Here is a 12834-nt window from a genome sequence, read left to right as displayed (position 1 = left end):
GCCTCTTTCCTTAGAAACGGAGCAAGATAGGAGCTTCGACAGTGCACCTAAGTGCTGTAGAGAACCCATGCCAGCTATCTTTGTTGAATTATGTCGATTTGGGCAGTCCCTCACCCAGTGTGGTCCGTCGTAAATGAAGCAAGGCTTGGGCGACTTAGAGGCAACAAGTTTTTCCTTGTGCATCGAGCCTTTGCCGTGCTTTGAGTTACCGCCAGAAGACTTCTGATAGCTACTCTCATTGCCTTTGTTGAAGTCCTTCTTTTGGCCTCCCCCACTCTTGGAAGAGCTAGGCTTTTCGCCCTTGTCTTGAGTAGAGTAGTCCTTGAGGTTCTCCACTGCGGTAATTGCTTCATCAAGGGTTTGCACTTCGCGTCGCTCGAGCTCCATTTTCACCCAATCTTTCAACCCGTCCTTGAAATAAAAAAGGAGCTGATCGTCGGTTAGGTCTAGAATCTCTAGCATGAGAGTCGTGAACTCCTTGACATACTCGGCAATGCTCCCGGTTTGTCTTAGCCTACGCAGCCTGCTTCGTACCTCATCGTTGGCATTGTGAGGCACAAATTGCTTGCGGGGTTCGGTCTTGAACTGTTCCTACGTGTTGATTATGCAAAGCCCCTTCTCCCTATCAGAATGTTTCCTTCTCCACCAGAGTTGGGAGGAATCCCTTAGGAAGATGGCAGCATTGCTAATCTTCGAGAAGTCATCCATGACGTTCATTGCCTCGTAGCATTGATCAAGCCCGAACAAGAAGTTTTCCACCATAGTGGCGTTGCGCGTGCCGTTGTACATGGCAGGCTTAGGGACTTTCAATCCATGCGGGGCAGTGGAACTAGTAGTGGCAGCTGTGCTTGTCGAGGGTGGACTACCTCGACGAAAAGCATCCATCTCCCTACGAAGCTCTTTCAGCTCATCTCGTAGGGTCTTCTGCTGGTCGGCGAACTCCTCCCTAAGGGAGCGTAGTTCTCCCTAAAAGGCTCTGCCAAGATCTTCGATCATGGCCTTGGAAGCCTTTGTGATCTCCATGTTTTCGTGGATGAGGTTGTCAACCTGATCACTAAGCTCACCAATAGTCGAAGTCACGCTAGCCAAATCTTTCTCAAGGCTAGCAACTCGGGACTCGACAGGCTCGCGTGCTGGAGCCTTGGATTTGCCCCGTCTAGGCTGTGATCATTGTTTCTCACGCCCACGGGTCTGCTTAGTGCGTTACTCTTCCATCACAGCAGCCATAATTCATTCCTCACTTGCCATCACTCGAATCACTTCCACCAGCGGTAACTAGGATTCAAACTGTTGCTCTGATACCACCTGTCATGAAACTTCGACTTAGTGGTTAGCGAAGTCGTACGGCACTTAGTTAACTTGCTTGACAAAGTCAAACTAAGTAAGCCTATATGAGAATTGGGAGAGATTGTAAGTGAGCAAAGTAGGCAGCAGGGTTTAAGACTTGGGTAGGGTAGAGAGTTGAGAGCACTTGAGCTTTGAAAATATGAAGAGCTTTATTAAGTTTCCAACCTTTCTCTTGTATGTTACAAATGATGAATGGAGGCGGTATTTATAGGCTTCCCACCTCCTCAACTTGTGGCTAGAATTCATTTTTCTAGAATTCTCTATAAGTTACATATGTATAAGGCTTCCTTTGGAAGCTACTCTATGTACAAACAAGGGAAGCTTCTAGGCAGCTCCTTGGCTTGCACAAAGCCTTGCATCTTCCAGCAATCTCTAGATTCCTCCCTTGATTTTCTTAGGCAACCAACTTGGGCTAGGCTGCAGCTTTCGGGCTGGGCATGTGTTGGACATATTTCTGCCCATGGACAGCCTTCCTTGCCCAAGATGAGGCGGGCTGTGGCATTAGTTCCTTGTAATTGAAACAATGCTTTCCAAAAGGAACTTATAAATACCTTATCTCTATCACTAACAATGAATGTCGGAACACCATGGAGGCGAACAACATTAGCTATAAATGTTTTTGCAACTGTAATAGCAGTGTACGGGTGCTTTAAGGCAACAAAATAAGCATACTTTGTTTAACGATCAACAATTACCATGATGACTGAATATCCATTTGACAGTGGATAACTTCTCTTCTTTTAACCTTATCATTGTACAATAAGATCCTTTTTATAAGGAACTAAATCAAGCATCATATCAACTAGCACAATGAGATGGAGTTTGGTTCAAGAATGGCAAGGTATACTTGAGTTTGACCAACAAATCATTGCCGGACATTTTAGATTCCACAAGACTTTTCGCATCGTTATGCATCGGTGCCAACGGTTCAAGAATGATTTCATGAAACCAGCTGGCTTATTGAACCCATTATCTTTTGACACCTCAGTCCATATCTGAGTTGGAATGGGTAATAGGTTCAATAAGCCAAATCATTCTTGAACCGCTGAAATTCCTTTACTACCGATGCATCGCTCGGAAACCAAAATATCCACCGGCATGGCAATCTGCAATGATTTGTTAAATTTGGACTCAAGTATACCTTGCCATCCTTGAACCAAACTCCATCTCGTTGTGCTAGTTGATATGATGCTTGATTTAGTTCCTTATAAAAAGGATCTTGTTGTACCTCATCCTGTAAATCTTGCCACCAATCTGCATGTGGCATATAAATAGCTAAGAACCAAAATTCAACCATACGAGAAAGAGAATCAGCTGCTTGATTTTCAGACCCACGCTTGTACTCAATTTCATAATTATACCCAAGGATCTTTGGGAGCCATCGAGTTTGGGCCGGAGTGGTAATTCGCTGCTCAAGCCAATATTTAAGGCTTTTTTGGTCAGTTCGGACTGTAAATGGTTTGCCAAAGAGGTACGGATGCCACTTTCAAATTGACTTGACAATGGCTAACATTTATTTTTCATAGGTAGACAACAACAAGGCTAATCCCTTCAAGGCTTTATTAAAATAAGTTGTCGAACGGTTATTTTATGAGAGAATTGCTCCGATCCCGATTCCACTTACATTGCATTCTATAATAAATTTTTGAGAAAAATCTAGAAGGCATAGGATCGGTGGTGTTGTTAGTGCCTCCTTTAACCTATTGAAGGCTTGGTCAACGACCTCATTCCATTTTAAGCCTTCTTTTGACAAGAGTTGATTCAAAGGGGCTGCTAGACATCCGAAATGATGGATAAATTTATGACAATATCCTGCTAGCCCGAGAAACCCACGTAATTCTTTTATAGTTGTCGGTGTTGGCCATTCCATAACAACTTTTATTTTTAATGGGTCTACAGCCACTCCATGTTCTGAAATGATGTGTCCTAGATAATCCACCTGAGAAACACCAAACCTGCACTTTGTCCCTTTAGCAAATAATTGGTTAGTCTTTAAAATGGTGAGGACTAACTTGAGATGGGAAAGATGTTCATTCCATGTCCATGAATATACTAGAATATCGCCAAAGAAAACTAAGATAAATTTTCTTAGATAAGGGCGGAAAAGATCATTCATGAGACTTTGAAAGGTGGCAGGTGTGTTACTCAGACCAAACAGCATTACAATAATCTCATAGTGGCTTCATGTGTTCGAAATGTTGTCTTTAAGATATCTTCCTCTTCTACCCGAATCAGATGAAAGCCATACCGTAAGTGTATTTTGGAAAAATATTTGGCACCATTGAGCTCATCAAGGAGTTCATCAATTACTGGAATTAGATAGTTATCCTTAACAGTAATATGATTCTAAGCTCGGTAATCAATACAAAATCGTCAATTGCCATCTGCCTTCTTGAACAAAAGAACAGGTGATGAAAATGGACTATTACTAGGCCTTATCAGTCCGGATTGTAGTAATTCTCTAACCATTTTCTCTATTTCAGTTTTCTGGTAATATGGGTATTGGTATGGTCTCACACTCACTGGTTCAGTGTTTGGCTGTAAGGGAATGCGATGATCATGGGTTCGTCTTAGGGGTAAGGTAGTGGTTGGTTCAAATACTTTAGAGAATTCGGTCAAAAGGTGTGCTATGTCAGATGAGCGTGTATTTGATTGAGATTTATTAGGAGAGAGAAATATTTGAAATAAGAATCAAGTACCTTGTAGACAATTGAATTCTTTATCAGATAAGGCTTCTAGACGAGCCTACTTTAGACCTTGAAATGTGTGAGACTCTCCTCCAATTTTGTAGGTCATAGTTTACTACTTATAGTCTATCTCAATTGGCCCAAGGGTCTCAAGCCATTCTACTCCTAAAACCAATTGGCAAGCTGCAACATGGAGCATATAATAGTTAACAGTGATGAATTTACCTTGGATGTAGATGGCGAGTGCCGAACACAGTCCCAAGCATTCGATCTGTTCTCGATTAGCTATCATGACCTAAAATCTTTTGTCTCGAATAACAGGCAGCCCATGTTTGCTGATTATTGCCTGATCAATAAAATCGTGGGTGCTGCCACCATCAATGAGTACAGTCACATTCTTATTTTTGAGGTTTTCAAATACTCGAATTGTTTGTGGGTGATTGGCTCCAAAAGTTGCATGAAAGGAAATCTTCGACATGATTTCTTGGTTATCAATTTCTATTTTATTTTGTTCATCTTTGTTAAAGCTTGACTGATCCACATCTTCTATCATGAACAATTACGGTCTTTTGCATCGATGATCGGGTGTGAACTTTTCATCACAATAATAACATAATCCTTTTTCTCGATGTTCTCTCACCTCCTGATTGGTGATTCATTAGAATGTAGTTGGATTAGCATTCGTACCTTGGTATCCACATTGGACAGTTGGAGGCCTCGACAATCCAGAACCAGAATGAGGACTTGCCTTTGGTGCTGCTAATGCGGGTTGGGAGCGACTTAAGAAATTGAGTTTCTTTTGCAGTTGATTGCGCTCTTCAATCAGTCGAGCAACTCCTATCGCATCCACCAATGTCTTGGGTTGTTTAATTTTTACGTCCAGGCGAACGTCGTCTCGAAGCCCTGCAATAAAACAACCAACAAGAAACGCCTCAGGTAGGCCATCAACTCGGTGAGAAAGTTTTCCAAAGGCTTCTTGGTAGGCTGCCACAGTGGAAGTCTATTGGAGACGAGTGAGAGCTTCAGAGGGATCCTCATAATTTGTCGGACCAAAGCGAAGAAGAACTGCTTTGGTGAATTCATCCCAATTTTGTGGTCCACGAAATTTCAGGGACCATCGATGCCATTGTAGTGCAATACCCTCTAAATGAAAAGAGGCTAGTTAAACACGTTGATCATTACTGATATTTTGAAACTCAAAATATTATTCTGCCTTATAAATCCAACCAGTTGGGTCCTCTCCATTAAATTTTAGAAAGTGAAGTTTAAGGCGGTAATGGGGGTCATTTGGTGTATGGGGTCATATAGTGTTTGGGGAATGAGATGTTTCTCCTGAGGAGAAAGGATCGATTTCGGGTTGGGTGGTATGGTAAGTGCGAGAGACTCGTAGTGCTTGTAATTCAGTTAACACTAATTCTAGAGCAGCGTTGATTTGATCGAAGTTAGACTCATGCCGAGCCAAAGCTTCATTAACATCATTGCGAAATTCAGCATTAGTTTTGCCATGAGTGTCCATTATCAGAATAACTAGGTTCTGATACCAAATGATAAGGTTAAAGGAGAGAAGTTATGAGATTAAAGAAGAGAAGAAGATAAAGAAGATTTCTAGGATTCTCCCCTCTTTATTAATCATAATTCTGACTATTTATAATAGTCTTACAACTGGAAAATAACCACATTGCTATAATCTAGGAATTGCATATATGCAAGTAACAATGAAAAATATCATGCTAAAATTTAGTACCCACTGACTTATTAAATGGAACATAAATAACAGACTATTGACTAAGTCTTGGACGTGAAAAGCAGGGTTGGTCACATATTAAAATTGTCCTATAATGAGTTCAAGAAATCTATGCTTTGCTGAGCTCTCGATCTTTAATTGGTATTATTTATTTCTTGACAAAAGACAATATGCATTTTACTATATGTGTTACATGCTATATATAATTCTTTCAAACTAATAATGAATTGAAGCTTTAATAATGAAGCTTGATGTTTATAGTGGTTATTAAATACATAAATAACACTAATTGTGAATGAATTTACAACATACTGTTATTAATTCACTATTGTAACTACCGACTATCAAGTATCAACAATAATCTAATTAAATATATTTTAATTGAAATTGATACATTATTTCATATGTAATTGATTTTATTTATAAATGATATAATAATTAAAGTTTGTCTAAAAATTATATTATTTTTCTATTTTATCTGCTTAGAAGGAGATAATCCATATTTTTTTAAAAAAATTTAATAATATTTTTAATTAAATTAAAAAAATCAAATTTAATCAATTGAATTAAATTTAAGTGGCTATGGAGAGTTTATCTTCAACTCTGCAAAAAAAAAAAAAATAATTATGTGTTGCAACTATTTATTTGTTTATGTATTTTTATCTAATTCCTTAATTATAATTTGTTAAAGAAAAATCATAACATCGATAAACTAATTCTTATGTTCATGTACCATAGTGCGTGTCATAATGATACCAGAATTTCATCATCACATCACATCATGGTCATAGACAAAACAAAGATGTTTTTCTAAAACTTAAATTGTGTTTATCCATGTGGATAAACTAACAAATGATAGGCTCCATTCTATATTCAAATAATTTTGTACTACTTTGAACATGGAACAAAAACTGTCACAATTGAGGTTGGTATCGTTCATGGCTAGATTCAAAGTCATCAAATCTGACCCTTTTATGAAATGTGAACAAGGAGAAAAATGAGGAAATCTTAACATACATGCAACCCATGCATGGAACTTGTCCTTCAGGTCAATGTATTCATCATCCAAAACCCTGTATAGTATAAAACATTCATTAATCCCAGGAAAAATAATAAAAATATTTGATAATCTTGTTATTTGTCTTTTCCATGTGCTCGTTGTACCCCATGAGCACATACCAGAGGACACAGATAAACACATTCAGCGAGCCATATTTTTCCTGAAGGAAGAAGCTTCAGATTGATCTAAAGAGCAAATGGAATTTCACATTTAAAGTAATAAATAATAATATTATATAAATATATTTCATAAATATATACAAATAATAAAAATAAACTCACATTAAAATTTAATGTTTCAATAGAATTGTTAATGACATGATTGGAGTTCAAGAATTTCACTATAAACCAAATCCAATTTCTAGGAATTGGCTTAGAATTGTAGTAGATGAGGCCCACATCGTACCATGATTGGAACAACATTGCACTTCACTGGGCTCCTTACTTCCATGCTTGACATGGATTTGGGCTTACCAAACCCAATATGTGCTGCGACCATAGGCAACAAAGAAAACTTAGTAAGCGTCGTTAACAATCTATAGAAAAATTATCATCTATGAACAATAACAATTTATATCATTGAATTCATATTTTATTGATATCCTGTAAAGGAATGGTTAGTTATCAACAATAATCTTCTTGTTGACTTGAGCTGTAACATTCATGTAAAGTGTTAGTAGAATATTACACCGTGTTTTTCTGCAACTCAATTCGATTGTTAAATTAGTAAAAAGATATAACCGGTGATTTTATAGCCATGTTTTGATATAATAGAAATATTCATGAATACCTCTACTACTGAACTCTCTCCAGAAGTAGTAGAGCCTGAGGATGGCACAAATAATGCACAGTCATATTTTGTTTCTACTAGAACCTTACACCTTCTGAACTTCTTACTTTTATTACGAGGGTATTTTTAGAAAGAACATTCAGATTCTACTGATTCTTCAGAAAAATCCTCCTCAGACCAGATGAGATCCAGCTAGAAGTCAATAATATGATCGCCGCAATAAAGAAGCCGGTTACCTCAATTATCTTTAAAGAAATCTGGCAGTTTACGCTCTCCTCCAAACAATGAGAGACTTTACCAATCTCAGGATAAGCAAATATCTTCTATATGGATTATAAAATAACAGGGAATAAGAGAATGTATGTTTGAGTCAATTCATAATATATTATATTATTAGGATATATACATGTATTGATAGAATACTCCTATTTGATTTTTCTACTAGGATCAGACATGTAATTGTAGTAAAATATGAATTTGGTTTACTCGGTCTATCCTACTCAATTAATTATGTCCGCTTATAATTATGATTAATAATAAAAATAAAGTTGGTAGCTAATATGAGAACCACAAGGTGTTTGAAGATTAATTTAAAGAAATCTTTATAAACTCAATGTATTATATAAAGTATTTACTTATTTATTTTTAACAACTGCATCTAAATTCTCAAAGCAATGAAATTATCAGAAAAATATTATAAATAAAATATCATTTATTCTTTTCAGTTTGTTGAATTCAAAAAATAAAAATTACACAAATTTCAAAAAGAAAAAAAGGCAAAACGACAAGGCTTGATGCAGCAATAACCAACTGAATTACGTGAGAAACCTTAGTCACCAAATTGGTTTAGCCTTCAGATTACGGATAAAATCGTTCACAACAGACTTCAGAACCTTTCGTAATAGGATCGGGGATATTCTATCCTAACGTACCAAAAACATCTCCATTAACCCAATCATATCAGCACCGGTAAAACCTAATTCTAGGTTGGCCCCACTCCAATCAATCAGAATCCCGATTAGATCAATAAAGTGATCTAATGGACCCTAATTTAGTTCTTGAAACCGAAGACAGAAAGGACGTATAAGCTACACACACTAAAGCCTCTCAATTAAATAGATTTATTATATTTATTTATCTTCAATTATTTGCATATTTAAAAAGTAGAGATTTATATAAATAGTTGACAAAGCTAAGCAGAGCAACCGAACCAAACCCACGAGCTCTCACAAGAGTTTTGATCAGAAAGTTATCTTCTTATTTTTCTTTTCTCTGTAAGTTTCGTTCTTGACCTTATCCAGTCTGTTTTATTTACTATTACTATGAATTCTATGTTTTTAGTTCTGATTTTCTTTGTTAACGCATGTATTTTCAATTCTAGTTTTAACCGATAATTGCAAGTCTTCTTTTTGATAATCACAAGGGCCTTTCAATTTATTTATTGTTTTTTAAATTTGTTTCTCGGTTTTCGATGATGATTATAGCTGATTACTGCTTTTTGGTTGAGAAGGAGATAAAAAGGGAATTTTTAACATTGTGTCTTGATGGTTTTTGCGTTCTTTAGAACTGTTAGGTTTGTGATAATCTAGATTATTGATTTTTGAAGTTTTTGCTTTTTGAGCATGTGGACTGTTATTGCTAAGAAAAGATTGATTTTGGAATATGGATTTGAGCTAATATTCTCATTGACTTTGTAACTTTTGAGTAATAAAAGAGGAAGCTTTATTATTATTGCTGTTTCTTTGGTTTATGTTTTGCAAGTTCAAGAGAAGGCTCAGAGTTTTTACTTATTTTGTTGTTGCGATTTTAGGACAAAATGGCAAAGAGTTACTTCAAACAAGAGCATGATCTTGGTATGTCCTTAAGACTTAGAATTGGTGAAGTATACATATTTAATTAGTATAATTTGTGAAAGGTTGATTTTTTATAACATGAGTCCATCTTTTATCTACAGAGAAGAGAAGGGCAGAGGCTGCAAGGATCAGGGAGAAATACCCAGATAGGATTCCAGTGAGAGTTTGATTTTTATCCCTTAAAGTTGTTTATTGATAATTCTGATTGATCCGAATTTTTTTGCCACTGCGATGTGAAGCTTCTGCTCTTTTTAGGATCTGGTGTTGGGATTCAATGTTACCCTTGTTTGTATATTGGTCTAAGGTTAAGTTTAGAAACACTGAATTTCTCAGCATCTGTAGGTTGTATGGATGATGGATCAGAAAGGTATCAAATGTTGAATTTTATTATACACCTTCTAAGACCGTTCCTCTTCGTCTGGTATTTCATAGGAACAAACAGTACCGAGATATGTACAGTAGAGAATGTATATTTTTTATACGTTCTTTTCTGTTATTAAAATGAGTAACAGACTACCTAGATATAGAATAGGCCCTCGAATATCTCTTACTAATGACTAGTGGCTCTTACCTGGTTTAGAACAGAGTAATAGCAACATATTCTATGTGACAAAAACATAAGTAAAATGTAAAGTAGTCTTGGTTAAAACTTTTAGTTCTTAATCCAGTTATTGCAAGACAAGAAGGATTAAACAATCATTTAAACAAAATAGAGGAACTATGAATATGCTGTTGGATAGATTTAAGGAATGTCAATCTTTGATAATTTTGTTATCATCTAATTATTTCAGATGGATCGCTTGAATGATGCAAAACATCACAATGTCAAGGCACTGTCAAAATGATGTTGCACCAAATTGATTCTGTTGTTATATATTAGGGTTAATTATGGAATCCCTTTTAAATTTCATATCAAAGACACTTGTCTTTCTTGTTTTAGGTGTATGCACTAAGAATTTGAGAAAGGGTTTTGTGTCATTGAAGTGAGAGGGATGGAATTGTGGTCAAAGTCTCAAAATTAGTGCCTGAAGCTTAGTCTAATTTTAGTGGTCAAGAGCTGTAAACAATAGATGTTTTCTGAGATTATACAGTGGGACGGAAGTGCTGCACCATTACTGAACTATAAGGATTAAAGTGTATATTTTGAAATTAGAGGGATTTGATTCAAGAGTTAATCACTTGAGATGGCCAGAGTTCTTGCACTTTTGACATTAGATTACTAGGTTATGCAATGTGTTAATTTAGCTTCATATCTCCACTTTTTATTGTTTTGGCATTGAAGGTTTTCATTAATAAAGATTTATCATGTTAAATACTATTTCTAAAACTCAGAAGGAAGGTCTGACAAATCTTGATCCCGCAGCATGATCTGGAAACAGAATGTGCAAATTGGTATCATTTCATAGTTCCTGCTGAAACTGTTTTCTTTCACAGCATACTGCTTAACAATGGGATATGTTCACTTTTCTGCATTGTTCTTCATCCTCCAATATCATACTTAGTAATCCTGATTTTGGTTCAACTTAGATGATTTTTAGCTAGATAAACAGAGGTTGATTCACATATGCTACTTGCTTCAGAAAGTATATTGACTTAATCTAAGATTACTGCATAGTACATTGATACTTCTGAGTTTGGAACTTGTTTCTAAATATGCTTGTGTTTACTTTAAGGTAATTGTGGAGAAGGCAGAAAGAAGTGATATACCAAACATAGATAAGAAAAAGTAAGTATGAGTTTGTATTTATGATGGGTTTTGTTTCTTATCACATCAGTTTTTCTTTTAATGGTATGTGTGAGACCATTCAGATGAATTTTGTTATTTTAATTCAAGCAAAGGAGGAATGATTGGAGGCCATGCCAGTCTTGTTAACACACAATCTAAAGTAATGCCCATGAAGAAATTATTCTAACATGGTCATTGATTAATAGGGGAAAAGAGAGATGCTATAATAGCACCAAAGGCTATTTTATTTATTACATTTCCAATCTTCAAATGTTGAAAGACCAAAGAAATAGGAGAGGAAATTGTCCATTATATTGAGAATTGGCAAAATTATGAAAAAGAAGAAATGAATTATGACATCAAACTGAAAAATTTTAAATTCATGGATTTCTTCTTTTCAAGTTTCTATGGTGAATCTATGTATGGTCATGATAGTATGAAATAACCTTGGTACACTCTTCTGATCTTACCTTGGTATGTTAAGATTTAGTTTAGCCTCTAATTGCTGCCTAAACCCTGCCCTTTGCTTTGGGACAGTTTGCTGCATTTTATTTGGCTCCTTTAACTGCTAGACTACTCCGAAATGGTTATCTTTGTTTTTATGATTATGGTTATTTGCTAAATGTTCAAGTGCTAAATCTTAATCTGAGCTGGCAATCGTATGGCTCTTCCAATAACCGGAATGTGAAAATTGCAGGTATCTTGTCCCAGCTGACCTGACTGTGGGGCAGTTTGTGTATGTTATTCGCAAGAGGATTAAACTAAGTGCAGAAAAAGCAATTTTTATATTTGTGGACAATGTCCTCCCACCTACAGGTAAATTCTTTATTCTGGGAAACCATGTTGAACTATTTGTTGCCTGCTTGCTTTCCTGGACTTTTTGATTGGACATATTGCTGTTATCTGCTCTGCTTAGGTGCAATTATGTCTGCTATTTATGAAGAGAAGAAGGATGAAGATGGATTTCTCTATGTTACCTACAGCGGAGAGAACACATTTGGATCTGAGATTCCACTCTAGCCCTTATTTGAGTCCTTGCTCCATTTGTTTCTTTCCTGGTTTCACAATAGTTGGTTCCACAAGGGTTGTTTTCAATTCCTGTCGCCCTTAGTTAATTTATTATGCCTAATTACAAAGATCCTGGCAGTGATATTATGTATATAGTTACATACGGTATATAAGTACGAAGATCACTTTTAATTATAAAGCTAAAGCTATCGATTCTAAGAATCCTTTTCTGAATATCTATGTTTCCATCTGTTACAGTTTCAGGATTAGTCATGAATCGGATAAGTTGATCTTTCAGTAGCAATTTTTATGTGTTGTAAGACAGCTTCTCAGATGCATGGACTTTCTATCCTGTTAGTAAGCCTGAGGTTGGAATTCATATTACCTGATGAAGTTGTTCAAGTAATTCAGCTGGGCTGAGTTCATTATCCTGTCCTAATCTCTAGCCAGTTTTGGATCAGCCTTTAATACATTTTTCCTAATTTTGATCACTCTATCTATTAGTTTCTTCAGCCTTCTGCCCCTAAAACGAGTTATTTTTAATTTTGATTTACGCGACAATGGATCATTGCTCGAAAGATGTAATTGTTATGTGATTAAGCTTTATAAATTCAAGTAAA

At 36.0% G+C, this 12834-nt stretch overlaps 1 protein-coding gene across 2 annotated transcripts; it reads left to right on the top strand.

Annotated features, from left to right (window-relative positions):
• Positions 1-8750: 8750 nt before the first annotated feature.
• On the top strand, positions 8751-12448 carry LOC8276940 (autophagy-related protein 8f). Of its 2 annotated transcripts, none has more exons than XM_002525861.4 (6): positions 8751-8901; positions 9438-9480; positions 9582-9637; positions 11154-11206; positions 11904-12022; positions 12123-12448. In XM_002525861.4, the coding sequence occupies exons 2-6, from the start codon at positions 9444-9446 to the stop codon at positions 12224-12226; spliced, it is 369 nt and encodes a 122-aa protein (XP_002525907.1). In that variant the 5' UTR covers positions 8751-8901; positions 9438-9443; the 3' UTR covers positions 12227-12448. The 2 variants fall into 2 exon arrangements, with proteins under 2 accessions (XP_002525907.1, XP_015578903.1); XM_015723417.3 differs by having other exon boundaries at positions 8813-8901; positions 9389-9480.
• The last annotated feature ends 386 nt before the right edge of the window (positions 12449-12834 follow it).

Source organism: Ricinus communis, chromosome 5 (assembly GCF_019578655.1).
Source record: "Ricinus communis isolate WT05 ecotype wild-type chromosome 5, ASM1957865v1, whole genome shotgun sequence".
NCBI lineage: Eukaryota > Viridiplantae > Streptophyta > Magnoliopsida > Malpighiales > Euphorbiaceae > Ricinus > Ricinus communis.
The sequence above is the reverse complement of the archived record's forward strand: the minus strand, read 5'-3'. Positions and strand labels throughout refer to the sequence as shown.

What these genes read in the sequence shown, in the direction of transcription:
- LOC8276940 (XM_002525861.4), top strand. Translation starts at nt 9,444, where the DNA reads ATGGCAAAGAGTTACTTCAAACAAGAGCATGATCTTG. An exon ending in AATACCCAGATAGGATTCCA is followed by an intron (nt 9,638 to 11,153) that starts GTGAGAGTTTGA and finishes GTTTACTTTAAG; the next exon opens with GTAATTGTGGAGAAGGCAGA. An exon ending in CAATGTCCTCCCACCTACAG is followed by an intron (nt 12,023 to 12,122) that starts GTAAATTCTTTA and finishes TGCTCTGCTTAG; the next exon opens with GTGCAATTATGTCTGCTATT.